Raw genomic sequence first — 15,836 nt, 5'->3', positions numbered from 1 at the left:
TTTGCAGGTGTTCTCTCTTTCTTTTTTAATAGATGATTAATTGTCTCAAAATCCACAATCAAGGGATCAAAAATAAAACAATGGGGTTTATACTAATAATTTAAATTAAGGGTATTTTTTTTCATTAAAGGGGTGTTAAAAGAATTTTATAATATTTTTAAATATTTTAATGGGGTTAATAAAGAAAAGAGGTGTTGAGAGATATTTAGAGGGTGCCAATAGTCCCACTCTAAAAAGAATCATAATAGTAATGTGGTGTGTCATATCATCATACCATAAATAACCAAGAGTTAAACCTAATATGGATAACCTCAATTCTCCTAAAAAGGTGAACAACTCTTTGGTTGAGTCACACTTTCTCCTCTCCTCTTCGAGGTCAACGGTTTGATTTTGTAGGTACGTGTGGGAGTATATTTGTTTATTTTTTCTTGGTTTCAATTTTGATACATCTCAGGCAGTGAGCTGTATTTATAATACTATCCAATACAATATAAAAAGGTTGAGGATATTGAACCCACAAAGATCCCCATGACACCCATTTTCTTAATTCACTGTTAAATAATTAAATTTAAAATTTTAGTTTATAAACCTTCAATATCCCAAAATTGAACCTTATTATATCTTTATAATTCTATTTTATTTTTCTCTTGAGCTGCACCCTAGTCTTCATTCTTTTTCGTTCTTATTATCCTTCGTCCCTTTTTTTTTAATTCACATCCCAACCTCGAAATTATAGTCTATTGAAAATCCTTCTCCTTGTTACTTGTTTTGGAGGTTTGGTTAATTCTATGAACCAAATGATACTCTTTTAAGCGTGTTTTGAGGTATTGCAAATTGAAATGGCCAACAATTTAATAAAGCATGCATTGATAAAACAATATCAGATATATTCAAACAAGCATTATATTTTGTAGATATTATTTGCAGTAACCACAATATGAAAAGAGATGATAGTGATAATATTGAGAAGAAGGAAATTAAAGTTCCGAGGATCTGCAGAGAGATAACAAGTAATTTCATTTATCTAATCAATAAATTAATAAATCTGTACTTAATAGTAAAATACTATAAGGTTATTTTAGTAATATAATATTTTTTTTTTGAAGAGAATAGAATATTTTATTAAAAAGCGGATACAAGTAAATATTCTCATAGATTCAAATAAACCCTCTCTATTAAAAATTTTCTAAAAAGAATTGTACTTAAAAAATGTATATATATATCAAACCAACGAGAGTTGACTGTTTGAGGCCATTCAAAACAATAAAGTTTTATTGTAAAAAAAAAAATAAAATTAGGAACCAAAGCCTACCATATAACTGATAAAAGCACACCTAAGACGATGTTGTTTTGGATTTGTTTAAGAAAAAGTTTTAAATTCACCCAAAACGACATTATTTTACATGTGCTTTTGTTAGTCTTTTGTGAGGGGCTAGTTCAAATATCAGTTTCTCTTTATTCTAACATATAAATACTCTAACATCCGTTTCATCATTCTACCGGATATCAAAATGAAGATTAATTTCTGCATTTTCATTGTTCTGTTTGTTTACTGCATTTCCTCTGTAGAAAATAATTCTGGTTTTGACCACTTTTGGCTGGTCCTGAGCTGGCCACCTGTCTATTGCCTACAAATCCGCTGCGAAAGAAAACCAACAGATTTCGTCCTACACGGTCTCTGGCCAGTAAACTCTACCGGGCACAGTTTGAAAAATTCCACCAACGGCACCCCTAATTTCTACTCGATGGTACTCCCGCTCCTTTTTTTTTTTTTAAAAAAAAAATTAGGAGTCAGTTTGCTAGCTTTGTTTTTCAAACTTTTTACACCGTTCTAATGTTGCGAAAATTTATTTGCTATTGGTTCTCAAGCTACGCAATCATTCTTTTGGTATCGAAATGGATGAACACTGGCCAAGTCTCGGTTCCAAAGAAGGACGAGATCCGTACAAACATATTCGTTTCTGGGAGCATGAGTGGGAAGAGCATGGCAGCGGCCAACCTTACGGAGATACATATTATCTCCAATCAGCTATCAGACTAAGGAAAAGTGTGAACCTGCTGAGAATACTAAGAATCAAGGAATATTTCCAGATGGAAGGAGTTACTGGGAAACTGGGTACGTGGATGCAATAAAAGACGCATACGGTTATCCAGTACTTAAGTGCTTCAATGGTTATCTGCTAAAGGAGGTGACTATATGCGTTGACGGTCAAGCAAGAAGTTTCATTTCATGCAGTCCCGCAGAACGGAGATCAGCCAATTGCCATAACGTTATCAGCTTCCCCCGGCATAAATAACTAGCAAGCAGTGTGAGTCATGCGTCAGTTTCTTGAAAAGTTGAGGGTGCATGCGTCAATTCTGAAAAAAAGGAAAAACTAAAAGAAAAAGAGAGGAAGAAGAAGAAGAAGCACAAGGAGAGCATACACTGCCCCTTATATTAAACAGAGGACATGTTTAAATAAAATTTGATGTAGGACGATTTTATATTTATATATATATATATATATATATATATATAGACGTAAACTTTAGTCTGAATCACATCATTCTTTTTTTAAATGTCTCAATATTAGATTCTCTTTTCTGAAATAAAAGATTTAAAAATAAAATAATTTTACATTTGTTCCTCTGTAGATTTTAAATATTAATAAACAATAAAGCATCTTTAGAGAACATATATAATAAGTAAAATTCTCTAAACTGTTAAACAACAAAGGCAAAGAAGAAAATTGTAGACATAAAATATAAATCATCATTCTTTTATCTCCTATTATTTCGCATATATTCAAGAGTATATGATAACAAAGTCAAAGTATACAAATAACAAAGTCAAGTCTCTTTCTACAGGCAAACAACCATAAAGAGGTATGTAATGGGTCAAAAAAATAAGAGGACAATGGACCTTAATTTAGTAGGGAGATAAGCGGTTAGTGGCGAAAGATCAAAAGTCTTAAAAGTTACAAACATGGATATGGTTATATTTCCATTAGATGGACATCTAGTTATTTGTTCGCCATATTCATAACTTAAACTACTATTTCATTTTATCTCTAAAATAAGGTTACGTACCCCTTCATTTATTGACAAAATTCAAAACTGCTCCATATTTTTATGAGTTATAAAGTTTAACACACGTGCTTGGCTTTAGCTAAAATAAAAAGCCACAAATCGCTTATTAATTTTCAGCCATCAAGATGCATGCTTCATCAATCTCAGCTGCCTGCTTCACTTAATCTATAATCCTGCATGCTTCATCTATTTCACATGCCTGCTTCATTATTTTAGCCACCAGGCTGCTTAATTCGATGAGCATTTTAAAATGAAAAATTGAAAGCAGCTCCCATTTGGATCATTTTAGGAAGCGAGCGAGCGAGAGAGAGAGAGAGAGAGAGAGAGCAAGGAAAAGAGAAAAAGAAAGAAGTAAATAGAAAAACAAAGAAGGAAAAATAAAGGAAAAGAAGGAAATGATTTAAGAACCCAAGAGTGAAAAAGAAGTTAAAAAGAGAAATTGCGAAGAAACATTACATGAAATGGAACTAGGTGGTTAGATTAATTTCCACTGAATCAGTAGGTAATAGATATATGAAGTTTGAGTAATCATGTTTCAGTTTTCATGACATATATAAGTTTAGACCAGTTCTAATAGTTAATTTTTGAACCCTAAGCTTAGGAGAAATTCACGTTCCCAAGAATCAACAAGAGTTCTAAGAAAATAGCAATTGAGCTAGGATTTGTGAGTGGATTACTATTATTACTAATATGTATTCTATGAAGTATCTATATTTGATTTAATGGTTCAGTAGTATGATATGATTACATTTATGCATATTATATGACTTATGATGTCATGAGATGTGATTGCAAGTTACCATATGTGTATCCTCCCCTTTATATACTATGCACATGCGTATTAAGAGTTAAATTACTCTACCCATACAATGTGGTTAAATTTTATTGGGTTTTAAGAGATTTTTCCTCGCTCTGCTCCTTCAATAATGATCTTAGTGAGTACGACAATTATTTTCCTTGTTATTATTTGGTACAGTTGTCATGTATGTATGTATGATTTCATGTTTACTTATGTATTATGTTCAATGTGGAGTTATGTCATATAATTATGTATAAGCACTAAGGCATTACTTTATATATATATATATATATAATTTTTTTATCTTTTAGCGAATCCCTGACTTTAATAAAGTCAGGATCCCTGATTGAAAAACCACTATATATATATATATATATATATATAGTGTTGTTCCAATCCGGGATCTCAGATTGGAACAATGTCCAAGAGGGAGGCTGGTGGCCTTTGGATTCAAATCCAAAGGCCACCTGTGGCTGCACATGGTGGAGCAGCCAAACCAAAAAAAATTAAAAGAAGAAATTTGGGGCCGTTGGACTTGAATCCAACGGCCACAAATTTCTTCTCGGATGCTGTTCCAATCCGGGACTCCCGGATTGGAACAGCCTCCTATATATATATATATATATAAATATATCCACTCACTAAGCAGCAAGATCACCATTTTCTTATTTTCCCAAATTCTACCAGATTTCTGTAGGATTCTATGTAGTTCAATTTCTAATTAATTAAGGTTGGGTAACGATCCACATTGCTGCATGACCTACATTTGAACATATTTATATTTGTATGTATATATTTGAAATGTACGTATGTATAGTGAGCTGTGAAGTGTGCATGTTTCAAATATATTTTCAGATTAGACATAGATGTTATTATTTATTTATAGTATAGGTCCGAGGCCATTTTTATATATATAAATTAAATTTATATTATGAGCTTTAGATATGAGAATGAAATAAGTAATACGGTGAGTTTTCACGCGATCTGCACTAGATCTGATAAATGGTTCGGATCAGGTCTTGTCATCAACACATACCATCCCCTAGTACTTTAATTACATGGGCAAAAACATTATTGTTAAAAATTAATATAAAATTCTAATTTAAATAAATAATTATTAATATAACGAAAAAATATTTTGAAAAGCAACTAAAATACTTATCAAGAAAAATACTTATCTTTATTTTTTATTTTTTAAAAGCAATGAAGTTTTATTTATAGAAGTCAGATTGTAATCAGCTAAATCAATTACCTAAATCTTAAAATAATTTAGACTATTAATTGAGAATTAAATAAAGAAGATGAATAATAAACTAATTTTTTCAAAGAATAAAGGTGAAAAAAGTGAGAATTGGAATTGAAAGTTGAAGAGTTTAGAAAGAGGGAACTACAAATTGAGAATTTGGGAGTGAAGACAAATGTCAAATATATACCACTGTTAATGTTAGCTTAATTTAAGGATATACACGTATTGGTAATACAACTAACTTGAAGGATTTTAACTATCTTATTATTTCATTTAATATATTACATATTAATTTTTTCAAATTTTCTTATAGGGGCCACTGCTCGTTTCTGTCTCTTCATGGAGCCGCCCCTTGCTACAAGGGATAGAGTTAATTGTTTTTAGAGTTAATCGTTTTAATATCCACATCCTAGTCATCAATTGGCTTTCAAAAGAAATGAAAAGCAACAATTTTAGAACTCCGAAATGTTTGTTGTTGTCATCGTCGACAAAGGACTAGAGAAATTTATTTAAATAAAAGCATAGATACACCTAGTGAGGGGGACATAATGTGCCTTATTTTAACCCTCAAGCTATATATAATAGAGCAAAAGCAAAGCATGAATGCATACAAGAAAATCACAATAGAAACTAAAGAAAGTGTTGTGCAAATTTTATTGTATTCGCAAGCGCACGAATTTATTGTAGAATAGATTTTGTGGTGATGAGTGTCGATTTCACGAGAAAGTAGATTTAATTATGCGTAGGGTTAATTTTCTGGGTGTAGATGTGAGTTGGTTGGAAGTGAATTTTTTAATCTTAAGATTTAAAATAAAATGGCATAAATAAATTAAAAATAAAATCAATGCAAATGAAACGCTTGAGTTTCTGGATTCACACTCAACATTCACCATGGGCTTAATATTTCCTTTTAGTTCCAATTAATTCATGCGGAGTATTTTCACTCTACATAATCCTCACTCTAATAAATATGGTATCAAGGCGAAGTGGCTGGCCGAATCAATCTAATTGGCTAACCGTTTGGTTTCTGCCTTCGAAACGGTTAGTTACCTTGTAGAGACCAAATGGACAGTCACTTACAACCCTCCAGCAAGCCGCTTGCTCTGGTTTTCATCTTCGTCCTTCGGTTTCTTCATCTTCTCTCTCTAAAACACAAAATTTGCACCTCTATCTTACTACAACCCAACATTTTCTTATGCTTTTCTTGCGAATTTTATGCTTCCAAACTATTAATCATCTTTTCAAACCATTAATCATATCAGGAAAATTTGTTGAGAAAAACAACAGAAAATAAAAAAAAAATTTCAGTTGTTTTGAGGAGTTTCACTCTCAACATGGACTTTCACGGTAACGATTCCGATGATGACTATGGTAATACAGGTTGAACAACCGACAATGAAGACAACGGTGCAGCAGGAGCAATGGTCACCAATCGGAAAAGCAACAGCTTTGCCACTCTCTCTACCATACACAAACAAAATACGGGGTTGATGTATTAGATTGGTTGTTTAATGTGAGCGAGATGGTGGCTTTTATTTTATGGGATCAACAGCGAAATCAAACAGAGAAATTAAGGATTAGAGTAGGGATGGCAACGGCGGGGGGGGGGGGGGGAGGGGGCGGTGGGGGGGCCTCCCCCATTTAACCCAAGGAGGGTTTTGTCATCCTAGATAAGAGAGAGATGTGATTTCAAGTGATGAGCAAAGAAATTGAATAAGAGAAAATTGGGGACTTTGATGGAGATAAAAATTGCTAGTAACCGGTATTACAAGTTGCCCCTTTTTTCTATTTTTATTTACCATTAAATCTCAACCGTTGGATTCTCTTCCGTACACAAACAAAATACCATGGTTGATGTATTGGATTGGTCGCTTGATGTGAGTGAGATGGTGGCTTTTAGGTGGCTTTTATTGTATGTGATTAGTAATGAAATCAAACATAGAAATTAGGAATTAGAGAGAGTAGATGCGATTTCAAGTGATGGGCAAAGAAATTGAATAAGAGAAAATTGGGGACTGAGGGAGATAAAATTACTAGTAACCGGTATTACAAGTTGGCCCTCTTTTCCTATTTTTTTTTTACTATTAAATCTCAACCATTGGATTCATTTTACTTGAATCCAACGGTTAGCATCAGCCAATATAAATTTAGTTACTGTATATGGAGTTTGAGATTTTAAAGATAAAGAGAGAAAATGAGGTAGAGTGAGAGAGATATAGAGAAAATATTATATAAAATAAAAAGTAAAGTGTATTTCAGAAAATACGCTTACAAGGTGTTTTATGAGAACTCCTGAGGAGTGCCCGTAGCACCACTTTTCTCACTTTTATTCAGCTTGTAAAACAAAGTACAGCCTGAAATTAAACATTTCCAAATAATAATGGAAAATTTATGAAAATAACCATAAATATTTTGTTATTTTCACAATTAACCCTCTCAACTTTTTTCTATCAACATTAGCCAAACACAAGCTTTTCTCCCCAAATTACCCTTCTTTACAGACCAAAAGCAACATTGTTTTACCCATATCGTCAAACCAAACGTAGCTTTCCACTCATGAATCATCAGCCAACGGTGATGGCAAAAGACAACGATAAAAGTGAAATCCGATCATAATCTATCCAGATCCAACACTAATCGGCATCATTTAGTGGTATAAGTTATTTTCTGAACTTGTTGAACTGAGCCGGGGGGTGAATCTGGCGATAGGGTGCCTGTCGCACCAAAACTTGGTGCGACAGGCACCTGTTGCACCTTGCTTGGTGCGACAGGCACCCTGTCGCACCAAGCTTCAGGCGACAGGTTGCCTGTCGCCCCAACCCTTGGAGATTCATTAAAACTGTATTATTTTGATAGGGCTCAAATAATTTTTTTTTTATAATTTCAGGCTTAATGGATTCAGTTTTACTTGAATTGTGTTACGATGGTTGATGGAAGACATTAGAGGATGGCCGTATGGAGTATGTGAATGGTAAAAATTGAGCTTTTTTGGTTGGAAAAAATTGTCTGTTTGATCAGTTATTGGCAAGAGTATACGAGGTGTTACAAATAAACCCTAATGAATATAGTATCACAATGAAGACAACTTTGAGGTCTAGTAACACATTATATCATATATGTGCACTGCCTATGGATATATGTGATGATGAAATGGTGAGGGTTGTGTTGCATATGGCATCCGACGTAGCCAATTTTGGATGCATTCCTATATTCGTGACCACATCACCTCGAGTTCTGAGCGAAGGTATTGAGCCACATGTCGATACAGAAACTTCGTTTAAAGCAAATATGTCTGGCCCCGATAATGATGAAGAGGTGTTGCCAAGGACAATATCGCTGCAGTAATATTACTTTCCAATCCACGACAATTATGACAACATTGATGATAATGACGTTACGTTACAGGATGTTGGAGCAACGGTATTCTCTGTATCACAACAATGATTTTTGGGACAATGATGATTTTCATAATGAGACAGAGGGGGATAATATTTGTGCAAAACCTTCTAATAATACGAGGGGGGCACTCATTTCAATAATGATGGTGATGATGGAGGAGCCGGTCCTTCGAATGTTCCGTCGTTTCAGCATGAGGATGAGTGTGAAAACAATACTCCTGTGAATAACAGAGGCAATAGACCTATTCCTTCTATAGTTCGATCGAGAAGGAGAATTGACCCCCTTATAAGTCTTACTCCAACTTTGCCTTCGAACATGGTTGCTCCAAGCTTTGTTAGCAGTTGTGACTCAGATGATATCAGTGTGGGTAAGCTATTTGCTGAGAAGAATGAGTTTATATTATAACTACGCAAGGTGGTCTTTAGAGATAAGTTTGATTTCAAGATTGCACGGTCTACTACGACACGTTTCGAGGCTCACTGTTGTTCAGAATCATGTAAATGGCGTATTCGAGCAACTAGATGTTCGAACGAGCAAAATGTTCCTTGGGTGGTGAAGAGAATTGATAATGTACACACTTGTCAAAATGAGGTATTGGTTTATGGACGTCATCAAGTAAGGAGCCGGGTTGTCGGTCATATTATCGCAGAAAAATATATTCAAGATAAGAGGATTTATACTCCCAATGACATAAGAGCATATATGCAATATGAATACCGTGTTCAGTTAACATACCAGCAGGCATATCGGGCGAGAGAAGTTGGTCTTGAAATAGTTCGAGGCAATCCTGCAGAGTCATACAACTTGCTCCTTAAATATTCTCACGTACTAACTACAGCGAATGAGGGTACAGTCACTCACCTCGAGCAGGATGGAGATGGTAATTTCTTGTATTATTTTGTAGCACTCGGATCTTCCATCAAGGGGTTTATGCAGTACATTCGGCCTGTCATTGCTGTAGATGGTACTCATCTGAAGGGACTATATCGTGGAAGCATGTTCGTGGCAACATGTCTTGATGGTAACAATCAATTGTATCCGTTAGCCATTGGGATCATGGATTCAGAAAACAATGATGCTTGGGAATGGTTTATGATAAAGTTACATGGAGTGATTGGCGATAGACCTGAGTTGGTAATTATCTCTGATCGATGCATTGCCATAAGGAGAGCCGTTCTTAAAGTATTTCACAATGCAACTCATGGCGTTTGTTTTTACCACGTCAAAGGTAACATTAAGTCACAATTTAGAATGTCCAAAGCTCTTTAGGATGAATTTGAGCCTGCCTTTATTAATGCAGCAAAAGCATATGGCCACGAGGAATTTAAGAGACAACTTGAAGGGTTGTGGATGATTCACTCGGGTGCGGCTGATTACCTAGAAAATAATGTCGGTACGTGTAATTGGCCAAGGTCTCAGTTTGAAGGTAGGAGGTACAGCATACTTACCACCAACATCGCGGAGAGTGTTAATTCTTTCATGAGGGAACCTCAAAAATTTCCTGTTACTCATCTTGTTGATCACTTTAGGAAAACATTGCAGCAATAGTTTTATTATAGAAAAATTATGGCTGAATCTATGACTACTCGACTAACAACATGGGCGGATGAAATAGTCACTGAGAGGAGAACTATAGCTGAAAGAATGATAGTTCGGCCGGTGTCTCTGCATCGATTTCAAGTTATAGGCGGTGGGCTTAAAGAAGGTTTGGTTGACTTGCAAAAGAGAACTTGCTCCTGCAGAGTGTTTCAGCTTGATCAGCTTGTGTGTGCTCATGCAATTGCGGCGTGTCTAACACACCGGGTGGATTTTATTAACCTTTGCTCGGACTTTTACACTACAGAATCGTTGGCGATGGCTTATGCACAACCAGTGGAGCCAGTTGGTGATGTGGCTGATTGGGAAGTTCCAGATGAAATTCAGGAGATGTAAGTATACCCACCAGTTGAGGCACCACCACCTGGCCATCGTAAAGAGCTCAGAATACCCTCGGCTGGCGAGGACGTTAACCGACGGACTGTAAGATGCGGGCGGTGTCATGAACTGGGCCATAATCATAAGCGATGTAAGAATCCCATTGCGTCGACTCGAAGTTAGTTGTATTTTGTGTGTTATTCGTTGGTTAAAACTGTTATTGTTTTTTGTATTTCTTTGGTTAAAACTATTATTGTTTTTTGTATTTCGTTGGTTAAAACTATTATTGTTTTTTGTGTATTGTACACTTATATGTCATAAAACTTTATTTTATTTTAAATATTAAAATGTGAGCATTAAAATTATATAAACTTAAGTGCGCAAATTAAAATAAAAAATCAAATTTCAATATTGAAATTACTAAATAGGTTTACAATACAATATCGTCATTAAATATGTCAACCGCAATCTTCTTTTTAAAGTATTCGACATGACTAGCGTTAAACTCCAATCTAAGCCCAAACATTAAATACATCGTAACCATCAATACAAAAACACCGCAATCGCCAGTTCTGGGCTCTTGTTATGGCGCGCTCTTAACTGTCATAACTTTCCAGGGGTCTGTACTCTGCAACTCAGGTCGGATGTTGTAAAACCCAACATATTCCAACCATTGAGGGAATATAACTTCAAGTGGCTTGAATTTCAACTTGTACCTTTTGTCGTCGCGAAATGTGAGTAATGAGTCATAAATCCAGACTTTGTTTTTCCGAAAGTCAACTCGTACTAGTACCCAATGCGCGCCGTCCAAGTTAACAAGGATGAGTAACTGTATATAAAAATTGAAAAACATGTTCGTTATACATGAAATTGAAATATAACAGAGAAAAAACGACAACTCGAATATTTTCATTATGGAGTATGTGAAATTCAATAAAATACATATCATATCGACATTCGTCATTGATTTGGACATTGTGTGCTGTCGCCCACAAAGATAACTATTCAAGCGGTCGTCGAATACCAATGAATCGACCGCACAATCCCCGTTATTTCATAACTGATTCAAGAACACCTAGTACATAGATAACCAAGAAATGTATAAATTAACAAAACTTAAAGGCAATAATTAAAAAAAATTAAATAGTATTTATAAGTTTTGTCGGCAAGTTACCCAAAAAAATGTGTCAGTATGTGTGACACGTTGGAGTAAGGCATTTGGATATTGCCGTTGTTTCTCGCTAATCAAGCGGAGATACTCGTGAATATGCTGTAGAGAAACATAAATATAACGATTTAAAAGAAAAATTTTATACACAAATCCACAACACTAAAAAAACTTCGAAAATATAAATACCTCATCGCCTAGCCATCCCATCGAATCTGTACCCAAAATTATTTGAAAGAATGACCGCGGGTGCTGGACTCTCCGGCGGACTCTGATATCACCAGTGAACCATCGATCAAACTCAGCAAACAGACTAGAGTCCTCCAATCCTCTCAGTGGATTTACATCCACACTCGTACTCATGTCAATCGCATGCTCCATGATTTGGGGTCGAGGTAAAGGCCGGACGTTCTGTCCTCGCCTGACTGGAGGAATTATGTAAGGACTGTTATAAACATACGACGGTATGTACGCGCGGCCAAACTTACTAACGCCCGGAGGCACCTCAGTGAACACCTGCACGCTCTCCCCACTAACATCCCCGTAGAAACTATACAATGACGTGGGCGTAGACAAATTTTGATTGCCCACGTCAATATACACTCCATAGTCATCCGGGGCCTGTCCATTCGCCAAGAAGAACATATTAAACAACTATCAAATTAAAAGTTAAACGAACATAATTATTAAATTTAAATTTGCTCACCGCATACGAGCGTGCAGTGGGAGAATCCTTATTTGGACGTTTAGAAAATGTGTCGATGAAGCCAACAACGGTTTCTTTAAAATCTTTTAATTCTGACTTTATTTCATACACGTTACGATCAATCTTATCCAGCCGTCGTCGCATGTAATCATTAAACTGCTTTGTCCTCGACTATTACAAAAGAAAACAATAAAACTTTAGAATAACAGTAAAAAAATAATGATTTATAAAGAAAAAATATCATATATTATTTATAACCTCAGAATCCCGTGCGTCATCAGAGTTGTCTGTTTGCTGCTAATGGTCATCAACAGCCACCTCATCCTCAGAAGTGTCATGACGCTACTCTGGTATTGGGTTTGGTATGTCGTCATGATCGTTATGCTCGTCTGATTGCCTTGTAACCGACGGCATCGCGTTGATTGAGGGTTGGTGCTGTATAAAGTATCATTTGAAATTAGTAAATGAAAAGTCAAAAATTTCGATTAAAAAATTTTTAGTACTTAGAGTATACTGACCTTATGAACCCAGTCTGGAATGCTTGGCAAGTAATCCTTCACAGAGAGCCAATATTTTCTACTACTTTCATTTGAATTCTGCTCAAGAGTTTGTAAAACGTCCCCCTGTCATAAATTCAATTGAAAATTTTAAGTAAGTATACATAACTTAAATTTAGTAAAGTTAAAAAAATAAGTAATACATATTACTTACAAGACGAGATTCATCGTTGAAGAACGAATAAACCTCCGCAAAGTTGATTCTCGAAGACGCCATGGGCTTCTATTGCAGAATGCGGGGAATCTTCTTCTTCGTTTTGACGACCCATGTTGATGGCAACCCTCTGATTGCTTCATAAATCCAAGCCTACAACAACCAAAGTGAAAAATCAAATAAAACAACTATCAAATATTTAATACTATAAAACTTATTAATAAACAAAAAAAACGCACTTGAACCCCGGACGTAAAGCCGTAAAGATTGTATTTTTCAATGTTATGATCTGGATTTTTCAACTGAGTCTTCTTAAATTTCTCGTCTTTCTCGAACAGTGCATTGTCAAGACTCTCGTAAATCATTTCCCACGATAATAGACCCTATGGACGCCTTCGGAAGTACTGTATATCATCAACTTGGTCAAGCCAATCGAAATTGATTTGACAGTGATTTTTTCTTGCATTTAGTACTCTGTCCGCAAAATAAAACAACGCAATCTTTAATGCGTCCATATCGTCCATTTCCTCGCATTTCAACTCCTTCAATACTGCATCGAATTCGTCCACATTAAGCTTACTATGCACACCACCAAAATATGTATTTCGTAGCCTCTGCTCCATTTCATCATTTTTTTTATTGGTATCAACACCAAATGAAAGTCTAGTAACCAAGCACCATTCGACAATTGACAAGCGAATCAAATGCTCACTAATTTGAAACCATAACTGATCCTCAAGGCTATCTTCTTCATGGGCCACTTGCCTCAGTAAAAGATTGTGCAAAATTACCCCACTAAATGGAAAACTTCGACACTCCAAGAAATGCCCAAATATATCCTTTTTGAACATACTCAACTGCCGCTTTGTTAATTTTTCCTCGATGGCTTTTACGACCGAAGATAACTTACACATGCTCGAAATTCGACCAGGAAAGTGATCGGCATAACGAAAATACATCTTGCCTACTTCGATATCAGATGATTCTGATTTCGCCATGTATCTGTAATATTTATAAAATTATTACATTACATTTACAGAAAAAAAATTGACTCGTTAAAAAAAAAGGCCACTCTAATTTTTTGTGCGATAGCGGGGCGCGCGCGCCCTACCCCCCTCCCTCCCCACCCCCAAAATTAATCCACAACACTCCAAAATCGAAAAACAATACTCCCAAACACCACCAACCACCACAAACACCACCACCATTAACATTATTCTCAAACTATAACCATTATTATTCTAAAATTTCATTTTAAATTAATGAAAATAAGAAAAATGACTAACCTAGGTTTTGTTGAAGGTTGTAGATCGTAGATCGAATGCCGGTGAGAGATGGAGTCGCCGCCGACGAGGGTTGATGTCACCGCCGATGATGGGAGTTAGATCGGTTTGGGAGAGATGAGTGAAAGGGAGTGTTGGGGGAGAGATGAGGGAGAAGGGTATTTTGGTCTCAAAGGTTGTTTTATGGCTAATGTTGATAGAAATATTTTTGGGGGGTTAAGATGAAAAAAATCAAAACTTTAATGGTTATTACTGTAAATTTCCCAATAATAATCAACGTGATAGATCCGAATTCGCAGAAATCTAGGCCACTCCGAACAATTTATAGCCCCCACTTCTCCCAGGAATAAGCTTTTCATATTCCTATAACTACATATTGGTTTTTATTTGATTTAAATTTATTTATTAATGCTGCGAATTTTATCATATTTTACTTAATATATTATAAGGTTGATTACAGTTAGCTATTTGAGTTTTTTTGTTCATTTTACGAAAATTTTCGTGTTTTAATCAGAAAAAAGACATGTCTAAATAATTTTATTAAACTTACTGCAGAAAAAAAAGAGACAAGTTAAACTTATATATATTTTATTTATTATATCATGAAACAATACTTGAGTAATAAAATTTACCAAGCGTATATACTTTTCTTTTGAAACTCACGAGAATCGCACCAACATAATTTAACATATACCTAACTGCTTTTTATTACGCGACTTATTTCATCAACAGAATAAATCTATGTTAATTAATCAAGAAAAAAAAAGCTTTGTACATTCCCAAGGTTTAATTTAATGGTCGCATAGACCGCATGACTTCATAAATGGTCATACAAACCCCTTTAACTATTATATCATTTGATTGTAACAGCCAAAAATTGACTTTAAATAAATTTCTACAATAAATATAAATAAAATATAAAATAATGTAATACAAAAAATAATTCAAAATTTATAAATTATTTTGAATATTAAAAAAGTTATTTAATACTATTAATCTGCCATATATTATTTAATAACAATAAGATCTCTTTGAAAAAATTAAAAAATATATGACAGGTTTATTAACGTCGAAATTTGGACTAGTCAGTTACCGATTGGATACCAAATCTCTACGTCAGCATTAAATTTATTTGTTGGGGAAGCGACTTACCAATCGCCAAGGATGCGTTGCGATCACTAGGAAACAACTTGCAAACACCTGAAATCACAAAGAACGATAAGAAGTGAACCCTCTTACGCTCAAGTCAGTTATCGAGTTTACAAGAAAAATAAAATATGCAATTTTTAGTTTTTATGAATAAATAATCTTAAGTAAATGTAATAGAAAAATCAAAATTGAGAAAGAAAGTTTAACCTCCCTTGGCATGATTTTCCTAGGGTCTTTATAAACTCCTCAAACCCACGATCTTAGATCATGGCAATAATCATTAATGGATCAAATTCACGCCTTGATTTTCGTAGGAGGTCCATGGTAGTTCATTTTGACTGAGTTTTGTTTCATGGTAATCTCTTAGTCGAGATGATCTGCTCGAGATCACC

At 34.9% G+C, this 15,836-nt stretch overlaps 3 protein-coding genes and 1 pseudogene across 3 annotated transcripts; 2 read left to right on the top strand and 2 right to left on the bottom strand.

The window, feature by feature from the left end:
• Positions 1 to 1,409: 1,409 nt before the first annotated feature.
• LOC127898929 (extracellular ribonuclease LE-like) lies at positions 1,410 to 2,469 on the top strand (annotated as a pseudogene).
• A 7,610-nt stretch (positions 2,470 to 10,079) lies between these two features.
• On the top strand, positions 10,080 to 10,445 carry LOC107174356 (uncharacterized). Its single transcript, XM_015525180.2, has one exon. It carries the CDS (start codon positions 10,080 to 10,082, stop codon positions 10,443 to 10,445), a length of 366 nt encoding a protein of 121 aa, XP_015380666.2.
• Positions 10,446 to 11,370: 925 nt separating this feature from the next.
• Positions 11,371 to 12,462, bottom strand: LOC127898739 (uncharacterized). Its single transcript, XM_052431231.1, has 4 exons — positions 12,302 to 12,462; positions 11,785 to 12,216; positions 11,602 to 11,697; positions 11,371 to 11,502 (listed from the first exon to the last, which is right to left on the bottom strand). Exons 1-4 carry the CDS (start codon positions 12,443 to 12,445, stop codon positions 11,482 to 11,484), a joined length of 693 nt encoding a protein of 230 aa, XP_052287191.1. The 5' UTR covers positions 12,446 to 12,462; the 3' UTR covers positions 11,371 to 11,481.
• Positions 12,463 to 13,395: 933 nt separating this feature from the next.
• On the bottom strand, positions 13,396 to 14,010 carry LOC107178886 (uncharacterized). The gene has a single exon (XM_015534539.1). It carries the CDS (start codon positions 14,008 to 14,010, stop codon positions 13,396 to 13,398), a length of 615 nt encoding a protein of 204 aa, XP_015390025.1.
• Positions 14,011 to 15,836: the final 1,826 nt, after the last annotated feature.

Source organism: Citrus sinensis, chromosome 7 (genome assembly GCF_022201045.2).
Source record: "Citrus sinensis cultivar Valencia sweet orange chromosome 7, DVS_A1.0, whole genome shotgun sequence".
In the NCBI taxonomy this organism is placed as follows: domain Eukaryota; kingdom Viridiplantae; phylum Streptophyta; class Magnoliopsida; order Sapindales; family Rutaceae; genus Citrus; species Citrus sinensis.
The sequence above is the reverse complement of the archived record's forward strand: the minus strand, read 5'-3'. Positions and strand labels throughout refer to the sequence as shown.